Source organism: Lithobates pipiens, unplaced genomic scaffold, assembly GCF_037356315.1.
Source record: "Lithobates pipiens isolate NorthernLeopardFrog02 unplaced genomic scaffold, aLitPip1_a1.2 Scaffold_27, whole genome shotgun sequence".
Lineage (NCBI taxonomy): Eukaryota > Metazoa > Chordata > Amphibia > Anura > Ranidae > Lithobates > Lithobates pipiens.
This window is the reverse complement of record NW_027507788.1, coordinates 137,641,284-137,665,916: the sequence shown is the minus strand read 5'-3', so window position 1 is coordinate 137,665,916 and position 24,633 is coordinate 137,641,284. Positions and strand designations below refer to the sequence as shown.

The window sequence follows — 24,633 nt, the reverse complement described above, 5'->3', positions numbered from 1 at the left end:
GTGTGGGTTCACAACTTAGGCCTTCAACCCTCATTAGAGCGAGAGTGGTTCTATGTGTCCTGCAATCATAGTGCTACCTCCAGTGGTGTCCATATTTTTTTTTACTTAGTCAAATGTCATCTGTTGAGAAGCATTGCCATGACTTCATGTATACAGGCTTAATTTAGCATGGACGCCCACAACTTTAACACTGGCACATTACTCACATGCAGCTGTACTTGGTCCATCAATCCTTAATGCCAGCACATCTGGGAAACTGTCATGCCATGTTATCTAGCTGCTACTCCAAGTGTTATTACCTAACGGTTACTGTACGGGAGTAATGGCCTTGTTTTTCAACACAGCTGCTTTTGGACATTCCTTAGCTGCCGGCATCCCAGTGACACCACTGAAAAACATTTCTATTCCCCAAAGAATGGGGGAAACTTGTTTGCAGTGCAGAAATTGGAAAATAGTTTGCTCTAAAGTCTCCTTGTCAAGCCAACCTTGAAATTAAACTCTGTAATTTCTCTCACTTTTCACCCACCCACACCAGATCTTTTTTCATTCTCCCACTCCATTTTTTTAACACTTTCCTACATTTTCTGTATCATAATTTGGGGATACGTCTAAAATGCTATGTTTTTATTTAATTTGGCAGAAATCAGTGCAATAACCCATAGCAACCAATCTGCACCCATCTTTAATACTTGGCTGCTATACTCCAAGGAAACATAAAATAAAATTTATTTTGTATTGCTGTTTATGAGTTTGGGATTTAATGCACACAAAATAATGTACAGACAATTCAAAACAAACATATATCCCTATAACATATGTACTGTAACTATAAACCATAAAAATAGTTTTTTTACCCCTCGTGGTTCCTTGTGGCATCTTAGCCCTTGTACACACAGTCGGAGATTCTGACAGAATGTCTCCGATCGGACCGTTTTGTCGGATATTCCGACTGTGTGTGGTCTCCATCGGACTGTTTCCGTCGAAGTATCCGACGGACCAAGTTTTCCAACTTGTTGGTAAAATTTTCCGACAAAATGCTCCGATCGAACATACTCCGATCATGTGTAGAGAATTCCGATGGTACAAAGTGCCACGCATGCTCAGATCAAATTCCTACATCAAAGCTATTGGCTACTAGCCTGAACATAGTCCCGTTGTAGCGAAATAACATCATGACGTTCTGAACGATCGGATTTTCCGACAACTTCGTCCGACCGTGTGTATACAACAATTTCAGGCAAAATCCGTCAGACAAAATCCGACGGATTTGGTTGTCGGAATGTCCGACCGTGTGTACAAGGGCTTAGAAGTATAATTGATACTGGATGTAGGGCAGGAAAGTGGTCTACTTACTGCCTTGTGAAATAATGCAGGTTTGCAAGCTGCTACCTACAGCAACCATGGTGGTGTGTGATTATAGTGCGTATGGTGTGGCGTGGGGTAAAGATTCCTGATGGATCTGAACCAGTGGTGTCCTGATAAATCAATAAATTAGGACATGGAATATAACACTGTAGATGTCAGTGTGGTGACACTGTAATGTCATCTGCTACATTGTCCAGATGCCACCCACAGCAATATGAAGCATTTTATGACTACAGCTTGGCTGCATTATGCATTTAAAATAAAGACAACATTAAGCAAAAGCTATGCATTACAGTTGAAATGCATACAAATGGACTGAATAGGATTCTGAAATTCTGTTTAGCCTCATTTGTGATTCACACATCTCCGCCACATTGCACACCCAGGCAGATGACACTCCTAGTCCAGATTAGCTTTGCAGTTTCCTGTGTTATCTCTCTACGTTGAACCCTTGGGGCACAAGACAGTTGCCAGGCTAAATGCAGGTATACATTCTGTTGTCTGGAAAACAACCCCCCACCCCCTCCCCACTCAACATCCATTCTTCTACATTCAGGTTATACAGTTAGGTAACACACTAAACATATTGAGTGGATAATCTTTAATCTCTTTAAACCAATGCAGATTGCAGTTAATGTGGGGGCACAGCCAGAGAGAAGTGAAAGGTTATGTGTACTCTGGTAATGCATTGAGTGGTTAAAGAGCTGCATCTATACCAGAATTTACTATTAGTCCTTTTTTCAGACCCGTATATACTAGTGGGAAACTTCTCTGTAAGATGATTGAGCTGATAGGAGTGTTTCTTCCTTGGCAGGCCATATTTACTGTAAGGAACCAGTTGGCCAGTGTCATGGACTGCAAGGTGACTGGAGGTAACACCAATCCCAATGGTTACTATTGGGCTCTGCTTATTTATTTAAGTGTTGTCTTGTCAGATTGGCATTGGAGAGTGTGAGAGAAAGAGTATGTTTGTCTATTAAAAGGAGAGATAATTCTCATAGGGGCTGATTTACTAAAGGCAAAACCACTGTACACTAAAATTGCACTAGGAAGTGCAGGCACTGTAGATCTGAAGGTGACATGCAAAGAAAATAAAAAGCAGCATTTTTGCTTGTACATGATTGGATGACAGAAATCTGCAGAGCTTCCCCTCATTTCAGATCTTCCCCTCAGGTCTAGAGCGACTGCACTTGTAGTACACAACCCATTTGCCTTTAGTATATCAACCTCCCTGTCTTTTTTTTTCCTGCATGATCTTTGCTGCTGTCTGTTCACTTCAGCTAGAGATCTGAATGTAAAGCAGACGATATGCTGCCTATAACTGCAGTACATTTTTGATATTCAACATCTGATATTGTTGGCTGCAAAACAGACAGAGTTTACAAAAGAGATTGCGATCGTCAGGAACTTGACGTGCGCCTGTAGTGTGAAAATGTAAAGCTCACCATTCTTTAAAAATTTAAAGTGGTTGAATATTATGACTAGGGTTCGCCCGGCGGTCGTTTCGCGGCAAATTTCGGCTGTTCACGGTCCACCTGTTCGGTGGACTAATGGCGCCGTTCGCCCGGCGGACTTCCGTGTTTACTGTGTAAAAGAACTTTGACCTATGATGACACATCCATCATGAGGTACAGGACAGCCAATTGAGACATTACAGCACATGGACACTTGGACATTCCCCCTAACTTATAAATAGACCCGACCTGGTGGCCATTTTACATTCTTTCTTCTGTCACTATAGCGAGAGGTTGCTGTGTGGAGCAGGGAGAGATAGCAGTGACCCAAATTGCTAGCTATTTGGTACAAAAAAGTTATTTTCAGGACTGGTATAGGTGTTAAGTGTAGTTCAGGATATAGGTTTGCTGTGCTACTGATTGTTGCAGCAGCCTGAGTGTCTTTTGTCAGTTTAGAGAAAGGGACAGGACGGTGTGTCTGCTGTAGGGACAGTCAGTTTAGTCATTAGCTGTTACTATCAGGTCCACAAAAGTGCTATTCCAGTTATTGTTCCAGTAGCCTCTGTTTTGTCAGTTTATATAGGGACAGGCAGGAAGCTGTGTGTGAGGCAGTGAGGGTCAGTTTAATCAGTAGCTGTTACTATATTAGGTCCACAAAGGTTCTTTTCAGGACTGGTATCAGTGGTATGGTAATAGGCTTGTACACGTATAATATTCTTTCTTCCAAATATAGAAAGAATATTATACTTGACTGCTGCCCTTCTGCTGCAGTCTGCTAATCATTCACAACCTACTTGTTCCACAAAGGTCCTTATAAGGACTGGTAATAACCTGGTGTAGGGTGCTATAGTACATAGGGTTGAGTGAGGTACAGTCTGCTATTCTATAAGGACTGGTATAGGTCCACAATACATAGGGTTGAGGTGCACTACTGCTGACCGCTGCCCTATACTGCAGCAGTCCTTCATCGGTATAGGGACTGACGTACAGTCTGCTAATCAGTCACAACCTACTTGTTCTACAAAGGTCCTTATAAGGACTGGTAAGGTATAGGGTACTACAGTACATAGGGTTGAGTGAGGTACAGTCTGCCATTCTATAAGGACTGGTATAGGTCCACAATACATAGGGTTGAGGTGCACTACTGCTGACCGCTGCCCTATACTGCAGCAGTCCTTCATCGGTATAGGGACTGACGTACAGTCTGCTAATCAGTAACAACCTACTTGTTCCACAAAGGTCCTTATAAGGACTGGTAAGCTATAGGGTACTACAGTACATAGGGTTGAGTGAGGTACAGTCTGCCATTCTATAAGGACTGGCATAGGTCCACAATACATAGGGTTGAGGTGCACTACTGCTGACCGCTGCCCTATACTGCAGCAATCCTTCATCGGTATAGGGACTGACGTACAGTCTGCTAATCAGTCACAACCTACTTGTTCCACAAAGGTCCTTATAAGGACTGGTAAGGTATAGGGTACTACAGTACATAGGGTTGAGTGAGGTACAGTCTGCCATTCTATAAGGACTGGTGTAGGTCCTCAATACATAGGGTTGAGGTGCACTACTGCTGACCGCTGCCCTATACTGCAGTAGTCCTTCATCGGTATAGGGACTGACATACAGTCTGCTAATCAGTCGCACACAACCTACTTGTTCCACAAAGGTCCTTATAAGGACTGGTAACTTGGTCTGTCTAGGGTACTACAGTACATAGGGTTGAGTGAGGTACAATCTGCCATTCTATAAGGACTGGTATAGGTCCACAATACATAGGGTTGAGGTGCACTACTGCTGACCGCTGCCCTATACAGCAGCAGTCCTTCATCGGTATAGGGACTGACGTACAGTCTGCTAATCAGTCACACACAACCTACTTGTTCCACAAAGGTCCTTATAAGGACTGGTAACTTGGTCTGTCTAGGGTGCTACAGTACATAGGGTTGAGTGAGGTACAGTCTGCCATTCTATAAGGACTGGTATAGGTCCACATTACATAGGGTTGAGGTGCACTACTGCTGACCGCTGCCCTATACTGCAGCAGTCCTTCATCGGTATAGGGACTGAGAGTTTTGTCACAGGGTCATTTAAAAAATGACAGGCAGAGGAAGAGGCAGGCCCTTCCGCAGGGGTGGTAGGGGTAGGGCAGGAGCAACAGGCTTGAGCCAAAGTGGGAAGTTGCAGAAGGTGCGTTCAATTACTTTAAAGAACGCACCAGACTTGGTTGAGTGGCTCACTCAGCCTTACTCTTTTGCACCCTCCTCATCCTCTCGATCTGCACCCTCTTCTTCACTCTCTGCTATGTGCACCCCCAAAGACACACTATCCCTGTGCTATGCTCATTATGAGGGGCTCCCACCATCCCTGTGCTATGCTCATTATGAGGGGCTCCCACCATCCCTGTGCTATGCTGACTTCCTCCTGGGGCTGCTTACGGTGCAGGTGTCAGTGCTGTATATCACGGTGCTGATGTCAGTACTCTCTATCACGGTGCTGCTGTCAGTGCGGCATTTCACGGTGCTGGTGTTAGTGCTTTATGTCATGCTGCTGATGTCAGTGCTCTCTATCACGGTGCTATTGTCAGATGACTCTATCACGGTGCAGGTGTCATTGCTGTATGTCACGCTGCTGATGTCAGTGCTCTCTATCACGGTGCTGCTGTCAGTGCTGTATTTCACGGTGCTGGTGTTAGTGCTTTATGTCACGCTGCTGATGTCAGTGCTCTCTATCACGGTGCTGCTGTCAGTGCTGTATATCACGGTGCTGGTGTTAGTGCTTTATATCACGCTGCTGATGTCAGTGCTCTCTATCACGGTGCTGCTGTCAGTGCTGTATATCACGGTGCTGGTGTTAGTGCTTTATGTCACGCTGCTGATGTCAGTGCTCTCTATCACGGTGCTGTTGTCAGATGACTCTATCACGGTGCAGGTGTCATTGCTGTATGTCACGCTGCTGATGTCAGTGCTCTCTATCACGGTGCTGGTGTCAGATGACTCTATCATGGTGCAGGTGTCATTGCTGTATGTCACGCTGCTGGTGATCATCTCCCGCACCCTCTTCTTTGCCTACCCTGGTCCCTGACCTTCCCTCTCCTCCATTGCCTTCATGCGCTCCACAGTCCTGAATTGTCACAACAATTTCCCATATAAAAAAAGAATGCTTGTAGTTGTCGATCCCAGATTCACCTCATACATGTGTTATGTCATTGGCCATGGGGTGGGACTATGTTTGCACAGCTATTAATTATTTTGTGGCTGCAAATTTGACCTGTAGGTTTGTGAAGTTCGCCTCCCATTGAAGCCAATGGGGCCCGCCGCGTATGTTCCGGTTCGCGAACTATCGGCCGCGTTCACAGTCCGCGTTCACGAAATGTCCCGTTGGAAGTTTGTCCATCACTAATTATGACAGGATATTAGGTATCATCCAATGCACAAAGATCATGCTCATTATCTTTACAATGTCTCCACTGTGTTTTGACAGCCAAACTTTACAGGCAGCTTCAGGGTTTCCACTACACCTGGCATTCCGCAATGCAATTAGGCTGCTCCATTTAAGATGGGCCTATATTGCATTGTAGGATGTGATGGGAGAATGCTCATGATGCACCAATCTTGGTCTTCCTTCATTACCTAAATTTGCATAAAACTAATAGAACGTATCATGATTCAGCTCTAAAAAATTACCATGTAATAAATCAGAAATTCTGCAGAGATGACAATCTGAATCATCTACTACCAAAAATATAACAACGTCTAAAGTGCCCATATCACTCAGTTATAGTTACCAAACAACATATAGAATGTTACCGGAAACAAACTATATATAAGCAAAGTGTAAAAAAATTCTGTGAAAATGATACCGTCAAACTTATTCCACCACGGTGAAAAAAAAAATAATGCAGCATAGGCGGGGGTGCAGGGGGTGGTGTGCCCTTGCACACCCTAATCACTCTGTGCAGTGCCGATTACACCTCCCCCAGCTGCTGCAGGGGGGATTTTTCAGGATGGACAGCGGGGGAAAGGGGCTAATAAATATGTCTTTTACTGGCCTTTACTTTTCTAAATGAACAGAGTTAACACACTCACTCACTGTGTTCATTCATAAATGAAGCATAGTAAACTATGCTTCAGTTTCTGAATGCACAGGAAGAGGCTCAGCACAGAGCACTTCCCATTTATCTCAACTGAGGCTGCAGAGAAAGGCACTCGAGTTTTGGGTTGCACTCCCTAATGCTAAAGGCTGCGCACACCTATGTGATGCAATGTCCTTTTTTAGATACTTTATTGGCTGCTTCTTATTCTACCCGACACCTTGAAGCACCTCCACCCCCCAACTGAAAAGAGCTTTTGCCTGTCTTATTCGGGGGGGGGGGGGGGGCAGTGTAATTTCAGTTGGGGATGGAGGTGTGTCACTGAATTGGAAGGAGTAAGAAGTAAGAATGTAAAAAAGGACATTGCATACATAAGTTGTTTGCATTGTGGTAAAAGAAGGTTGATGGTGTCATTTTCACAGGAGTTTTTGACACATTGCTTATTTATAGTTTATTTATTGTAACATTCTATACTTTGGTAACTATAAAGCTGGTTTCCCACATATGCAGGCTGGGAATCAAGGTATAATCTCATTAGTTCCCAAGCCGCTGACAAAATTCATTGCTCTTTAGCAAATGCATGAGGGTGCAATTTATGCCTAATGACACCACCATGCATGCTGTTCTGTGTGGCTGCCCTGTGGGTGCATTTTCATGTAGATACAGCAGCGCATGCAAATGAATAGGCTGCTGTGCATGCATAAACGTGTGAACTTAGGCTTACTGAGTGAGATCGAAACTTTAGAAGCTGTTATATTTATGGTGAAAAAAGATTAAAGTGTTTATAAAGGCTGAAGTTTTTTTAAGTAAAAAAAACCCTTCATTTTACAGCTCCCCATAACTACCCCCCCCCCCCCCAATGTTTATCTGAGCCCAATCTCGATCAGGAGATGTACACAGAAGCAGCTGCTCTCCCGACTCTCTCCATCCTTATTGGTGCAGACACAGCAGTGGGAGCCATTGTCACTGCCGATTGCAGCCAATGACGAGGGAGTGAGGAGTGGGGCCGAGCCCTGCTCTGTGTTTCTTACGTGACTATATACTAAGTAATCTAAAATATGTGATGCCACACATGAATGCACTCCTGACATATCCCAAGATACAGAAACAATATATTGGATAGGGTTAGGAAGGGTCAGTTGTTTTGCCCTCTGCGTTCCACTGCGGAAATTTTGCTGCACTTTCTGTCCTACAACAAAAACACGAAGTGAGAGTAAATCCATCCAAAGTCAGGGACGTAGTTGTCTACAGCCAGCATTAGGAAAGTTATTATGTTATAAACATAATTCAAAGTACGGATATGAAAATATGTAATTCTGTAAAATTGTCAGAAAGCCAAAGAATAGGCTGAGGATAACCAACCGGATTAAGTGGAGTTAGCATTGGAGTGGTAAAGAGGCAAAGAGGTGGGAAGGTGGGAGAAGGAGGGTAATGGCTTGGATGAAGATGCTCACACTAATGTATTGTCTAGTTGAGAGTGAGAAGGTCAGAAGACCAGAAGGCATATTATAAAATATGATGGAAGCAAGCGGTTGCAAAGCTAGAAATTGTTTCACCTGGGGCAAAAAATCATTCCTCTGTTCACCCCATGCTCTTTTGGTCTCCCGTGCTCTTCTTGTCCCCTGCCCCCATGCTCCTCTGCCCCCCCCGCTCCTCTGGTACCACACATGCTCCTCTAGTGCCCCATGCTCCTCTGGTCCCCCACATTCTCCTCTGGTCCCCCTGTGCTCTTCTGGTCCCCCACATGCTCCTCTGGTCCCCTTTCTGCTCCTGTGGTCCCACACATGCTCCTCTGGTCCCCCTGTGCTCCTCTGGTCCCCCATATGCTCCTCTGGTCCCCCACATGCTCCCTGGGTCCTCATGTGCTCCTCCGGTCCCCCACATGCTCCTCTGGTCCCCCCTGTGCTCCTCTGCTCCACCCCCATTCTTCTCTGCCCCCCATGCTCCTCTGGTCCCCAACATGCTCCTCTGGCCCCCCTGTGCGTCTCTGGTCCCGCACGTGCTCCTCTGGTCCCCATGCTCCTCTATTTCCCCCCACGTACTCCTCTGGTCCCTTACATGCTCCTCTGGTCCCCCCTGTGCTCCTCCGGTTCCCCACGTGCTCCTTTGGTCCCCCACATGTTCCTTTATTCCCCCTATTCTACTCTGTTCCCCCATATGCTTCTCTATTCCCCCCATTCTCCTCTGTTCCCCCACATTCTCCTCTGTTTCCCCCCCCCCCAGCAGCGCTCACCTCATATCCTGGCTAGCTGGGCAGTATGTGGACGGGCTGAATATTGAGGGGGGGAGCCGCAGCTGGTACCAATCCTCCTACACCTGCTTCTCAACCTCTACCTCCCGCTAGCGGCCTGCCACACCCTGCTTCTTTGGTTCCCACCCCCCAGTGCTCACCTCCTCTCCCTGGCTAGCTGTGCAGTAGGTGGATAAGCTGAATACAGACATGATCCTCAGGAAGGTTATGTGTATGGCTGCTTGTCTTTCTGATTGTGTGATCAGCTTCTCAGTGCCGACTCCTAAGGATCATGTCTGTATTCAGCCTGTCCACCTACTGCACAGCTAGCCAGGGAGAGGAGGTGCGCACTGGGGGGCGGGAACCAAAGAAGCAGGGGGCAACGGTCCGCTAGCGGGAGGTAGAGGAGGAGAAGCAGGTGTAGGAGGATTGGTACCAGCTGCGGCGCCCCCCCTCAATACCGTGCCTGAGGCACATGTCCCCCCTGCCCGCCTACTGCACAGCTAGCCAGGGAGAGGAGGTGCACACTGGGGGGCGGGAACCAAAGAAGCAGGGGGCGACGGTCCGCTAGCGGGAGGTAGAGGTGGAGAAGCAGGTGTAGGAGGATTGGTACCAGCTGCGGCGCCCCCCCTCAATACCGTGCCTGAGGCACATGTCCCCCCTGCCCGCCTAGTTTTGGCCCTAGAAGGAAGCATGTGATCCAAGGTCCTCATCCCTGTTAAAAGTGAACCACTGGGATTGATTTTCTAAAGGCATATATACTGCTCACTTTGAAAGGGAATTTTCACACTGTAAGGGACCTTTTCTGTGGTGAAATTAGGGAATTACTGAAAATTTTTGTGTGCATATGATTGACTGATGAAAGTGAACAAAGCTTCATCCAATTCACCAAGCTAAGGGAGAAGTCCTTAAAAAAAAGCCTATTTTCATTTAGTAAATGAACCCCATTGTGTATGAAGGCATGGATGTCAGTTTTTCATTAGCTATAGTCCAAGAAATGTTAGATTTGACAAGTGTGATGCTAAGGTTAAGGGACTTCCAGGACTTCCAGATGACAGTAACCATCTGCTTTGCAGCAGTGCAAAACTGCAACATTCATTAAAATTGCTGTTTCGTGAGTCCTTTAGGCTTCAAATTTAGTAATGCTTCAAAAGGACATATATAATAGTAGCTTGTAATTTGTTTCCAATGCTAGAACATTTTGGGAACAAGATTTGATTGAATTCCAAATATGAGCCCAGTTATCCTCATCAAATCGCTTACAGAGGTCTAGTTTCCATTTTTTAGTGTACTGATGCTTCAGGGAAGAATGCTTTACTAACAGGGCATATAAAAGAGACCGATTCCAGAGAGTAAGGGAGTCTTTTTAATTATTATTGTAATAATTGTTGCAAACATTTTTGTTTTAAATTGACATGCTCCCTATATGACAGCATACAAATATAGACAGGTGCTCTTTAATGGGAATGCCTCATTTCCCTGCACTGCATGCAGATTGGGGACACAGAATCACCAACCTGAAATTTACAGTGTTGCTTCACCAGAATTTTGACAGCTCTGACCCAGAAGTGCTCAGAGCTTGGCCCTTCCAGATTCAGTGAAAACTGAGGAGATCAGAGAACTGCTGTTTCTCAATCACCTCCCAGTCTTCATCCTAAAGTGGCAACACTCTCCAGTCTCCCAGCACTTTCCATCCAGTAGCACTGGGGCTAGAGGCAGGGAGAAGCAATTATCCAATTAATATTATACATTTATATAAAAACAATATTAGAAAGATAATACATTCCCTTTAAGGCTAATGTCAGATCACACAGAATACCAGTCTGGTCCTGGTAGATAAGCCAGTGCAGAGAAAATGTGAATGTGTTAATATGCACTAATACAAATACCATAATATTTCCCAGGATAATACTCCAAGCAGTTTTCCAAAACGACTGCAGAAGCACAAAGCAGTTTACCTCCTATTATTAGTTCTAGAGTTACAGTGCAAGAATAGCTTCGGTCCTGTTTCATTCAGATCAGTTTCCTTTTTTTTTCTAAGATCAATAGAGGTTTTCAGTTACCAAGAGTATGTATTACTATTGTCTATGTCTTCTATGTGACCTGATGTGACTTTTTAATTACTTATCCCTCTAAATTCCCGAGAATAGTTACACCAGGAAAGGTATCACTTATTTTCTTTTTACTGAAGAGTGTACTAATACTAATACATAATCTATTAGGTAGTTTAACTAACTTTGGAGCTTTTAGTCAACCTGCGTCCAAACAGGAAAAAGGCAACTGGTTAAAACAGTAATAAACCCAAAAGCAAACATTTATTATATTGTAGCTTCCAAATTCTTAGATGTAGTGGCATTTGTTTTCTTTTTTTTTTTTCCATTGTATTTTCACCTGGTGATCCAGCCACCAGACACCTGTCTGTTGTTTTTCTACAGAAAAAGCTGTCCTGCAAATGTAGCAGTAGAGGGTTAAGGCAAACCATTTAACACTGATAAGGGTGCTTACAATGCACCCTTATCCATCACATCTGACGTGCTGACTCTAGCCTCAGAGACTCTGATGTCACCTGAGTGGGCAGAATTGACATCCTTTTCATGCCCAACTGTGTGGAAGGGGTTGACATGACCTCACCTCCTATGTGCCTGTTTTTATCCTCTTAAATGTAAGTTGAACTAATTTTAATAAAACTTTCAGCATTTAACCCTATGCTACACTCAGAGTGGCGCCGCTTTTTATCCCTCTTTCATTGCTTACAATGATCAGCTCTTATTTATGTAAAACCTTCATTTCAAAATGATAAAAACTGTAGCTGAAACAGCCTATAAAGTGTTAGCTGGAGTTTGGCATTAATTTGTTAAATGTATCTAAATCTGCTAGTACATCCAAAGCTGGCCATAGATGGATAAAAATTGGGATGGTTCACCAAGGACTGGATGTATTTTGACTTATCTATGGCCGGACCTGTTCAAGAGTAATTGATATACTGATTGATTTCTCACGAATGGGCTTGCTGGAAAACTTTAGTTCAATCAGCACTATAGCCTACAGTAGTCCAGCTGACTCCCTGCTTTCATAATACAATAGTGCAGTTGGGAGGTTTTCCCCATCCACCTTGATTGTGTGGATGGGGGAATCGGTTTAGCCTGAAAAACGGAGGCACGTATGGCCAGCTTTACACTACCCTCCCCGTAGACTGACAATGCTGCTGTTCAAAGGTGTCTCTGTTGCTCCTTCTTCCAGAGTGTAGGCACTCTAATACAGGAGGTGTGTTACTGACCATATCACTAGGTGAAAACAGAAAGGAAAAGAATACAAATGCAGCTACCACATCTAATGATTGATAACCTGCAATATATTACATTTTTAGTTTTGGATTTAATACTGCTTTATGTTGAAAAGGACTTGTGCTGTACAAGCTGTATCAAATAAAGGCATGCAGAGGAAAAAGTACCAGTTATCGCCAACCGACTTACCATACCTTGTTCCACAACGGGATTGATTTACTGAAAGTGGAAAATGCTAAATCTGGTGCAACTGTGCATGGTACCCAACTTCAGCTTGTTCTGTTAAGCTTTGACAAAAAAACCTGGAAGTAGACTGGTTTCTATGCACAGCTGCACGTTTGCATGTTCCAGGTTTAGTAAATCAACCCCATAGTGTTTGTGTGGCTATCTTGGTAGAGGCATGGTTTTGCTTTCTCATACCCAAATAGCAAGGATAACTTGCCACAAATTTGAGGCCGTGTTAAATTGTAAGTTTTGTTAACTTGCTGCACATTTTCAGTGGTAAGTTTTACACTTACAGAGCACTTGAAGCACAAGTTCTAGTTGACCCTTTTTGTAACAAATTAGCATGGCAAGTCTCTGGCAGGAGCAAAGTTGCAGTGGTGAGTCTACAGCAAGATCTCTGCAAGTCTACAGCATGAAAATTCAGCCACGGTGCCCCCTGTGGTGGAATGACTATTGCACAACATAACTGAACCAGAACTTGCAGCAGACATGCAGAATGTTTGCAAAGAAAATTGATCTGGAGTCATACAATGAGGACTTGCTGCAATTGTGCAACAGACTTGTGAAGCCTGGCAAGTCTAGAAATAGCTTAGCAAGTGTTTTTCAAACTTTCAGCACAATTGCTTGCTATCTGGGTATTAGAGCTGACCCCAATGACTGCTGGGGTAATGATCAAGAAGCACAGATCCCTAGAATGAATATAACAAAAACAGGAAGACCATAGCATTGCAGCTCTTCAGGTACAGGTTTCTCTCCAGCAAGGAAAATAGTGAGCAGCACAGTAGATTCGGGAAAGGGGAAAATTATGTTTTCAAGCTGCCTCCTGACACATTACATGCAGAATTGCACTTTATCACTAATGGCACTTAATAAGGCCCACTGTGGGGCTGATTTGCTGGAGAGTGCAAAATCTGATGCAGCTGTGCATTGTAGCCAATCACCGTTTTATTCCAGCTTGTTCAGTTAAAGTGATTGTAAAGTCTTGTTTTTTTTCTATTAAAATAAAAAACATGTTATACATACTGGCTATGTGCAGTTGTTTTGCACAAGGCAGCCCATATCCTGCTCTTCTCGGGTCTCTGGCTGGAGCTTTTAGTCCCTTCCTCCCATTGAGTGGCCCCACAGAAAGCAGCTTGCTATGGGGTCACACGGGCCAAACCGCAGCTCTGTGTATCCATTCAGACACAGAGCTGTGGTTTGGCCCCTCCCCCTCTCTCTCCTGAATGGCTAACTAAGTTTACCTGATAGCAGCGGGAGCCAATGGCGCTGCTGCTGTGTCTCTTCGAATCAAGAGGGAAAGTCCCAGATGGATGAGCAATGTGGGCAGCGCTGGTTAGAGATGGGGCTCAGGTAAGTATTAGGGGGGCTGGGGGGGGGGGGGATGCTGCACACAGAAGGCTTTTTATCTTAATGCATAGAAAACTCTTTGCCTTTACAACCACTTTAGACTTTGACAAAAAATAAAATGGAAGCTGATTGGTTTGCAAGCTCTCCAGGTTTAGTAAATCAACCCCAGTGTGTCAGGAAGGGTGGCCTAGCAGAGTTCTACCATGGTGATTTCGGAGTTTCGAATCCTCTGCCACCTACCTTTGCTTGTCTGACGCTTATTTTGCTTTGGAGGTTTTCACGCTCTCTTTAGTGTTTTTTTTTTTCTATTTCGGGTATATCTTTCCCCATTTATCCTTATGCATGCACCCTTTCTATGCATTATACAGCACTTTGTAAATTGTATGCTTCTGACGAGGTTCATAACACTCTGAAAGTCACAGATGAATTGTTATGTTTTTTTCTATTTATAAAGTATGACTTGAGGACTAATACACATATACTATGAATTATATGAGGTTTTAGTTATTCAGTTATTCATTGGAGTGTGTACATGTTTGAAATGAATTGCAAATATTTATGTATAAAATATTTAACAGTATGTTGTGCTAAGAGGTGCCTATACAGACCTGTATCTGATATCTCAGGGGAAATGTCCAACAAGGAATCTGCTTAACCAAATTATAATCTGGTGATTTTAGTTATACGTTTGTTGGTTAACGTTCGATAAAAGTGTTGCTTTTGAAATATTATATAGTAGTTGACAGTGACACATATTTTTGGGGGTTACCTCTAAGTATCAAATATATGTATTTGTTTCATAACAGGTTATTGTGAAAAGTAACAACTGAAATATACAGTACGAAGTACACTAAACTCTTGCAAACAATTTGATTTTGCATAGCTGCAATTATAACAATAGGATGATTGATGACTGGTTGCACTCTGCACTTTACTCTGTATGTACCTTATTATTGACAAGCTTACCAGATAGAGCCTGTTAGGATGTTATCTGTCAGGACCAAGGTTTCCCCCTAAAGCCTTGTTCGGAAAATTTGTTACAAGACATGATCTGCAATTTATGGTCCAGTAGTATAGAACATATTTGATGGAATTGAGCAGTATCAACAACAGTGTAACCATGACATGTATCCATATGCTGCATGCTCCTAAATTCATGTGTAACTGTCTTTGTTAAAATCATAAATTCTTTTCTACATTGTATTTCAATTATTTCTAGACTACTCCTATTATTCTAAACGGTCTTGAAGTTTGTAAACTTACTTTGTGAGGATCCCCACACATTTCCTTCCTTGAATTCTGTGACATGTATTCATTATGAGCTGTGTATAGGCACAGGGCTGCAACAAGGGGTGGGCAGGAGGGGTGGCTGCCCTGGGTGCAATGGTTTATTGAAGGGATGGGATCGCCCTGACCCTAATCTTAAGGAAAAGGAGGGGACACAGCTTGGCATTCTTGTCCTGGGCACTAGATGACCTTGTGAGAGGAGGAGTTTCAGGAGATGGCATCAGTAGAGGAATCACTGCTTGCAGGCAGCAAGGTACCATGGGATATGTAGTCCTTAGAAGTTTAAAGTAAACATCAGGAGGAGGCTGCAAAGCATGCAGGGAATCCAGGAAATTGTGGAAAGAGATAGTCAGCAGACAGCCAAAAATCAGAAGATGAAAGGGGGTTGTTCAAGTAAGCTTATACTGGATTGTCCAAAATAAACATTGTTTGTATTATCACAATGCAGATGTTAATAAATAAAAATCTTTTCCCAAGCCTCTCCCATCCTATTGAACTCCCTACCCCAATCTGTCTGTTTATCTCCTACTCTGTTTGCTTCTAGACAATCCCTGTGAACCCCGGTCTTCAGGGAAACCTATACTACCCCCACCTAACAACTGTATGTTTATTTTCTCCATCAGATCACCCCCCCACAGATGTTATCTTTTGTATCACCTGACCCTCCCTTTTAGATTGTAAGCTCTTACGAGCATGCCCCCCTGATTCCTCCATTTATTGAATTGTATTGTAACCGCACTGTCTGCCTTCATGTAAAATGCTGCACAAACTGTTGGGGCTATATAGCTCTTGTATTATAATAATAATATTAATAATACTGTAATGACCTGTACACATGGTCGGAATTTCCGACGGAAAATGTGCGATTGGATCGTGTTGTCGGAAAATCCAATCGCATGTGGGCTCCATCTGACTTTTTCAGTCGGAATTTCTGACACACAAATTTGAGAGCAGGATCTAAAATTTTCCGACAACAAAATCCAAACATTTAAAATCCAATCGTGTGTAGACAATTCCGACAGACAAAGTGCCACGCATGCTCAGAATCAATTAAGAGACCACAGCTATTGGCTACTGGCCCGTTTATAGTCCCAACGTACGTGTTGTATGCCACCTCATTAAGAACGATCAGATTTTCCGTCAACTTTGTCTGACTGTGTGTATGCAAGACAAGTTTGGCACAAAATCCGTCGGAAAAAATCAGATGGATTTTGTTGTCGGAATGTCCGACCGTGTGTACAGGGCATAATAAGCTGTGACCACACAACAGAGAGCTTTAGAATAGTGAGTACAGATTCATAGAAATAGGACATAACTTCACATGTAAAGCATATCTAAACCCAAGTAGAAAAAGGTACTATATTCCAGCCTACCAGGCCTTAGATGTGATGACTGCATTATTTTATTTTTTTCCAAGTGAAGCACATTTTCTGCCAAAACAGAAAAATACTTGTTGATCCTGTCCAAAATCCAGCATCCTTGTAACTTCCTGTGCATTGAGCTAAACTATCACATCGGAATTTAGCTGACTGAATTCCCGCCAGCAAAAATTTTAGAGCATGTTCTCAATTTTTCCAACAGATAAACTTTCTATCGAAGATTCCAATCGCGTGTATACAATTCCGACGCAAAAATTACGCATGCTCTGATTCAACTACGAGATGGAAGCTATTGGCTACTGGCTATTGAACTTCCTTTTTCTAGTCCCGTCGTACGTGTTGTACGTCACCGCGTACAACGGAATTTGGTGTGACCGTGTGTATGCAAGACAGCTTGAGCAAAATGCCATCGGAATTCCATCGGGAAAACCATCCGAGCTTTTTCCGACCAAAATTCTGATTGTGTGTGCATGGCATTAGTAAGAGGAGATCTCACTGGAACCTCAAAAAGCACAAAAATTGTACAGGCGTATTAATACTTCCCCATTGTATCCAAAAAAGTTTGGATAGACTTACACTATATTATGACTAAAAATGTTATTTCTACATGAAGATTTTTTGCTATTCCACACAGCATATAACAGTTCTAGACATCATTTACATGCAGCCAGACTTGCCATATGTCACCATTTCTTCCTGATTTGACTCCCAATTAATGCCAAAATATATTGCTATATTCAACAAAGCAGTAAGCTCAACAAACCAATCAGAATCAATCAGCTACCTAGATACATAGTAAGGTTGAAAAAAACAAACAAACAAAAAAAAACAAATAGAAAACCTCCATATATTTAGAATTCTATACCCACAGTCAAGTGGAAGTAAAAAAAAAATCTATAAGGAATTATCCAATTTGCTCCATTGGAGGAATAAAAATTCCTTCCAGATCCTCATGAAGGCTAAAGATTATTTTTTGGATCTCTGGTGTTATTACCTATCAGGGGTGGACTGACAACTCATGGGGCAATAGGAGATTATGGTGCCCCCAGGCAATAGGAGATTATGGGACCCCCGGGCAATAGGAGAAGATTATGGGGCCCCTGGGAAATATGAGATTATGGGGCCCCCAGGCAATAGATTATGGGGCCACACAGTATACACACACACACACATACAGTATACACACACAGACACCCAATATACACACACAGTATACACATACACACACTGAAAAGGTGCTAGAGAGGCGGAGCAGCTATAACCTTGGGATTTTTAAAAAAACACAGATTTTTACATACTGTCCATGGTTTTATTGAGGCTGGCAACCCTGATGGGGCCCCTTAGTGGCATGGGGCCCTGGCAGTGCCTGAGTGCCCGAAAGGTCAGTCCGCCCCTGTTACCTATAAATAATAATGTGCATTTAGGAATGCATCCTGCTCTTTTTAAAACAATCTTCTGAGCTAGTCAGAATTTATCAGTTATTTAAAGTAAACTGAAATTTGCTATAGATCATTTCAATTTGCACACAAGTATCAAGTTCCGCCACTGATTTTCCCTTCCAATCTTCAATTTTCTTTACTGATCACACAAAACTTTGCAGCATGCTGAAAAAATGTTGTGTCTAACATTGCTAATTTTCATTGCTTTACAATGCTTACTATTGTTTTTTTTTGTAAACTCATTCAGAACCAGATCACTGTCTCTTGTGAAGATTACTTGTATGCTTCTTCATTGACAAGAAGCAATGTTTAATGCAGGGTAGATATAAATCAATGATTAAAAAAAATAAAAAAAAATAAACAAATCAAATTTTTATTTTATTTAAATCAATTTTTAAGATTTTTACCAAATGTATTTTAATAAAATGCTTTTGGAGTAAAAATCTAAATATAGTTTTCTATTTAAGATGCATTATACATTTTGTTTTTTCAGCATTGTTATGCAGCAGGAAGCTGTATATTCTGCAATATTTACATTTTTGGTAAACTCATTCAATGAATCCAAGTTCTGCAAGCTGAGATAACAGTAGCATTACAGTACATTTACTGCAGCAAGGCAGCCCTACTGGGGGGGGGGGAGGGGGCATGCCGCCGGTGACTCACTGTGATTGGACACAGCGGGAGCCAATCAGCTGGTCCAGTGGACCCGATGTCTGTCAGGACCTGCCGATCGTTCCCAAGGCAGACATTTTTTTACCAAAAATATGTAGCATAATACATATTGGCCTAAATTGAAGAAGTCACTTGATTTAAATTTTTTTATTTATTGGTAATGTTTTATGGCAGAAAATAAAGAGAAAACAGCTGAAGGACTGCACTCTGAATAACACCTTTTACCGCGGTAGCCTGTCATCACCATGATGTAAGAGATTTTGGATCTTCTACACTGTTTTGCTATGAATAAAAGGTGTTATTTGGAGTGTGGCCGTTCAGCTGTTTTCTTCTATTTCCTGCAAGATTGCAGAGCCTGCTCCTGAAGTTGTGAGTGGGGAGGGCGGCTATTAGAGACATCAACACGCTTGGAGCGGCATCGCTTCCTCAATGTTTTATAGAACAAAGTGAAAAATATTGTTTTTTTCCCCAAAAACTTTCTTTTTTTCTTTATAGCGCAAAAAATAAAAACCACAGAGGTGATCAAATACCTCCAAAAAAAAGCTCTATTTGTGGGAAAAAAGGATATCAATTTTATTTGGGTACAGTGTCGAACGACTGTGCAATTGTCAGTTAAAGTAACGTGGTGCCGTATTGCAAAAAATGGCCTGGTCATGAAGGGGGTAAAACCTTCCAGAGCTGAAGAGGTTAAGGTGGTTGTAAACCTCAGACATGGAATATGGACAAAGTATTTCCTTCTATAGTGTGTACTTTTCTCAATTAAGAGCACAAAGGGGGTGATTTACTAAAGGCAAATAGACTGTGCACTGTGAAAATGTCAGTTGCTCCAGAGCTTAGCAAAAGAGGTAAAACTTCACTTTACAGAATACCCAATCACATGCAAGGAAAACACAAAAACAGCATTTTTTCTTGCACATGATTGGATGATGGAAGTCAGCAGAGCTTCTGCTCATGGACTAAGCTCTGGAGCAACTGCCCTTTGCAAAGGGCACAATCTATTTGCCTTCAGAAAATCAACCCCTAATGCCCTATACACATGTCCGGTTTTCCCGTCGGAAGAAACTCTGAAGGTTTTTCCGACGGAGTTATGCAGGAATTCCGCTGAAACTGTCGTACGTACACACGATCACACCAAAGTCCGATCGTCAAGAATACGGTGATGTACAACACGTGCAACAGGACTAGAAAAAGGAAGTTCAATAGCCAGTAGGCAATAGCTTCCGTCTCATACTTGCTTCAGAGCATGCGTTGTTTTTGGTCCGTCGGAACAGCATACAGACAAGCCGTTTTCCCAGTAGGAAATGGTTCCCTCGCAAATATTTAGAAGATGTTCTATTTCTAGGTCCGTCATGAAAAAAAGTCAGATGAGGCATACACACGATCGGAATATACGATGAAAAGCTTTCGTGTGACTTTTTCTGTTGCTCGTGTGTACGTGGCATAAGTGTAATTTCTGTTTGCTGCTTCATTCCTCGGCTATCAGCATGATTCACTTCTAAAAAGTTTTCCTGACACCAAAAGAAAAAAGGTGACAGGGGAGGGATCTCAGCCTCAGCTCTGTTACTGTGAACTGTGTGAAGGGGGGGGGGGTGTGTCTTTTCTCTCCAATCAGCACTCAGAGCTCTTCTCACTGAGCTTTGCAGAGGGTAATTTCAGCTCTCTGCCCCCTTTTTTTCTGATAGCTTAGACAAGCTTTATAAATTCAGCACTTTGAACAGATGTAGAGAAGAGAAGACTGCAGGTAAACAAATACAACCAATGTAAGAGGATTTGTTTAATCTCTGGGCATCACCTGAGGCTACTCTCTTCACTGGGTATATGTAAGGGTTTACAACCACTTTAATCTTTCACTTATCTAACTTAATTTCGCTATAAATTACAACACTTTGCAGAGCCTCTTTGCATTGTTTTTATTTAATGTATGACAATGTATCTCTGGAATCAATGCAATGTTTAACATTTTAGTAGGTATTAAATCTTGAAATAAATGCTTAGATATATGCCATTTAATCTGTTGTGCGTCTACATTCATGACATAATATTATAGCATACTTTGATGATGTCATGTTTATGTCTAGAGGTGATTTACTTAAAATATTGAGAGCAAAACATACAGAGAATAGTATACAGCACAGTCTTCTTTCTGTGGTTGCATAATTGTTAGTCCATGCATGATCACTTAGAATTTCCTGAGATACTACTGAATAAATGAAAAGATGCTTCTATAAAAACTTACACAATACATTCACAGTTGTGCAATTAAAATGTTCCGAAATGTTTTCACTTGGATACAATCATAGACCTTGAATTCTAGACAGCTTTCTTCTCTTGTTTACGTATAAATGTCACGTATTGCAGCTCACCAGTCCTTATATGTGGTGGCTGCATTTGTTGTCCTTTCTTTTTTTTTTTGCCTAAGTATATTTTATGCAGGTACAGAAAATATCTGTGGATCCTGCCAGAAATCCCAAATTCTTGTCACTTCCTATGAGCTGAACTGAAATCTCAAACAATGCTATCAGCTCTCATGAGTTCTCTTCTGTAAACTACAGAACACCTCCCTCTATGCTACAATGATGAAAAGTGTTTTTTAGGCTAAATTGAGAAAGAGAAAAAAAAACAAAAAAGGATCTCATACTGTACAGGCCACACAGGGAGTAAACAATTTGTAATAAAATCGTAAAAATTTTTTGGTATCAAAAATTCAAAGAATTGTATCCAATGTACATATTGATTGTTAAAAACAATACTAGATCATTGTGTACATTCATACACCAGAAAGGAATAGCCTTAACATAAGTCCTCATATGCCCACGCGTTTTGCTAGATTTGATATATTGAATAGACTAGACTAGATCTTGACTGAAGGATGACTGTATACCAATATCCTAGTTGGTGATCTAATTTGGAGTGTAATTTGGTGGGGTTTCTTGATGCTCCAGTGTTCACCCAGGGAATGATGAGGCTGTTGTTTCCTTGTGCTTGGCGTGGGTTCCACATAGTGAACGCAAGAATGTACTGAATATTAATATGTATGAATATTGTATAATATGTTATTGTCTTTTCATAGATGAGGCCTGCAAGGTCTTCATAGGCCCTGATGAAGCAAAGTCTGATGAAACGCGTCGTATATGAGGATTTATGTTACCGGCATTCTTTTTTGGTGTATTAATATACACAATGATCTGTCAACACTAGTAATGTTTTTAACAATCAATATGTACATTGGATAAAATGATTTTAGTTGTTGTTACCAATAAATTGTATGATTTTTTTTTACAAATTGTGTGGCCTGTACAGTCCGAGATCCTTTCTTGTTTACTTCTCTAAATATACAGTATGGATGACACTGAGTGGCACTTAATAGATTTAAATTGGGAAAGGTGCCTAGGTTGACAACGCTGTTCCTCCATAGATACAGTACAATGAGTGAGCACTGTCACTTTCAGACAGGAAGTGTGTTACTGGCAGGATCACCGGGTGAAAATAAAAGGGAAAGGGCCTAAAAAAATGACTGCAGCCATCACATCTAGGAATTAGTAAGCTACATTGTTTTCAGTTTTCATTCTTGGGTTTAGATACTCTTTAAATTGAACCCATGAGTATAGCAGCCATTGTTGCCATTGCTGACTTGATTTTTAAAGGTGCAAGCTCCAGGGGGGTTTATTTTTTAATCTTATTTCACTACCTATTGAGTGATATTCCTGGAACAGTCATGCAGGGCAGCAGTCAGGAATTTAAGAAGAAAGGTTGAGAAGCAAGGTTCAGGACAACTACCCCAGACTTGTACCATTTCAGCTTTTCTCTCTTCAGGGTGCCCAATGATTGCCCCAGGTCTTTCACTATCCTAGCAAGACCCCTAAAAATGTCCTCTTTTTAAATACAGAAAATGAATATTCGCCCTTCATTTAATGGTGGTGTTAAATTCAAAAACAAAAATGTAATATATTGCAGTTTACCAAACCTTAAAAGTGTTGGCTGTCAGTAGGCTTTGGGCTTGATTTACAAAACGTAAAAAAATGGTGCAGAGCTTAGTAACTGAGGTAAAGCTTCACTTTGCAAAAAATACCCAATCACATGCAAGGAAAATAAAAAAAACAAAATTTTTGCTTGCACATAATTGGATGATGAAAGTCAGCAGAGCTTGTGCTCATTTACTAAGCTGTGGGGCAACTGCAACTTTGCAAAGTGCACAGTCTATTTGCCTTTAGTAAATCAACTCCTTTATGCTGCAGGGTGGCTCAACTCTATAGAGGAGCAACAGAGACACCTTTGGACAGCAGCATTGTCAATCTGAGTGTAGTGTTAGTGCACTAGAAAAATGTTATGGACTTAACTGTCAAGCCTGACTCCAGCTAACACTTTTTAAGCAGTTAAAGCAACGTGTTTTTTTCCTTTTGGGATAAATATCTTACAAAAATTATAAAAGCTGACCATTGTCAGCACCCCTATCAGTGTCAAATGGTTTGTCCCAATCCTCTAACTGCCACTTTTGCCGGACAGTTTGGTCCGTTAAGGGAAGTGGAAAAATAACTGACTTACTGGCCAGATCAACAGGTGAAAATAAAGGAAAAAAGCCTAAAAAAATAAAACGAATGGAGCCATCAAATCCCAGAATCGACAATCTGTAATATATTACATTTTTGTTTTTGGGTTTAATACTGCTTTAAATTTAAAACTCATATTATACTGTAAATTCGGTAAGCACAGAATGTGACTGGTAGCAAATAAGGATTTTAAAATACAGTCATTAATTGCTTAGGTCTCTGATTTACATGGAACAATTACCAGATTGTGTCTCAGAAAATGCTTGTCCTAGAAGACATCTATTCTTTTCAGGACTGTACCCAAAAACACTACTTTTAATCATATTCAATAAATGAACTCAGCATCAAATGTCCCTGGAAATGATATCTGGGTTTTGACGTTTTGTCCCTGAAAGTGTTTTATATCTTCTACCTATTTAACATGCACTGCTTTGTGACCACCCAGATGTTTTGTTTTCTTGATTCAGAATCCCCCTCCAGCAGAAAAGTGCCCTTAAAATGAGCTTAGAGCGTTATTAAGGCAGCACTGATGACCTTATGCTAACCTAAGTAATTACTTTGCATGCACCTGCTGCATTATTTGAATTTTTAATCACCACCTTCATAATTCTCTTACCTGCTGATAGTTCCAGTCTTGGGGTGCAAAGTTGCTGTCCACCACCTCGAATTGGAAATTTGTGTGTGGCACCTGGTGCAGAACATACGTCCACCAAGATGCCCGGTATCCATGACTTAAGCTCATGGCTCCTTCACGATCACAAATAAATTAAACCACGGGGAAAAAAATAAAAAATTGAAAAGGAAAACTGGAAAGAAAAAAACTCCTGGGTCGAGGCTGTGAGAATGCAGATATCGCAGCGCTCAGTTTTCTGTGTTCATCTTGTTAGCAGTGACTCCAGCCAGTAGACATGGTGGGAAATGATGCATCTGGAGTGTAATTGCTTATAGCAAAAGCAGAGAGAGATGAAACAGGGGGAGGAGGCAAACATGTAGGTCTATCCCTATCCATTCAGACAGAATACATTGGGATTCAGGAGCGAGGAAGGGAGCAGCAGCACCTCCCAGTGGTTTATTAGCACATCCTCTATTAATTAGTTAGGCCCTGTGGTCCTTTCTATTAAGTTGCAAAAGCTATTTAGCAAGACATCTGACCTCTCCCAGGGGTTGGTTCACTAAGTCTCAGTATGAACCTGATGCTGGAGCTGGAGTGCTGAATGAAACCTGGCAATGCTGAGATGCAGTAAAAGTCAGACTGCATAGGGTGCGCCATAAATGGCAAGACAAAGAAATTTCAGGCGTATAAACTGGACA

General features: G+C 42.0%; 1 protein-coding gene across 2 annotated transcripts in view; it reads right to left on the bottom strand.

Moving 5' to 3' along the window:
• TTYH1 (tweety family member 1) overlaps window positions 1-24,278 on the bottom strand; it is a 279,501-nt gene extending 255,223 nt beyond the window's left edge. The window contains exon 1 of one of the 2 annotated variants that reach the window (XM_077457547.1): window positions 23,939-24,278. In XM_077457547.1, coding sequence (XP_077313673.1) covers window positions 23,939-24,064 — 126 coding nt within the window. In that variant the 5' untranslated portion in view covers window positions 24,065-24,278. The remainder of the gene's footprint in view (window positions 1-23,938) is intronic. The other variant, XM_077457548.1, reaches the window with a different exon arrangement.
• Between the last annotated feature and the right edge of the window lie 355 nt (window positions 24,279-24,633).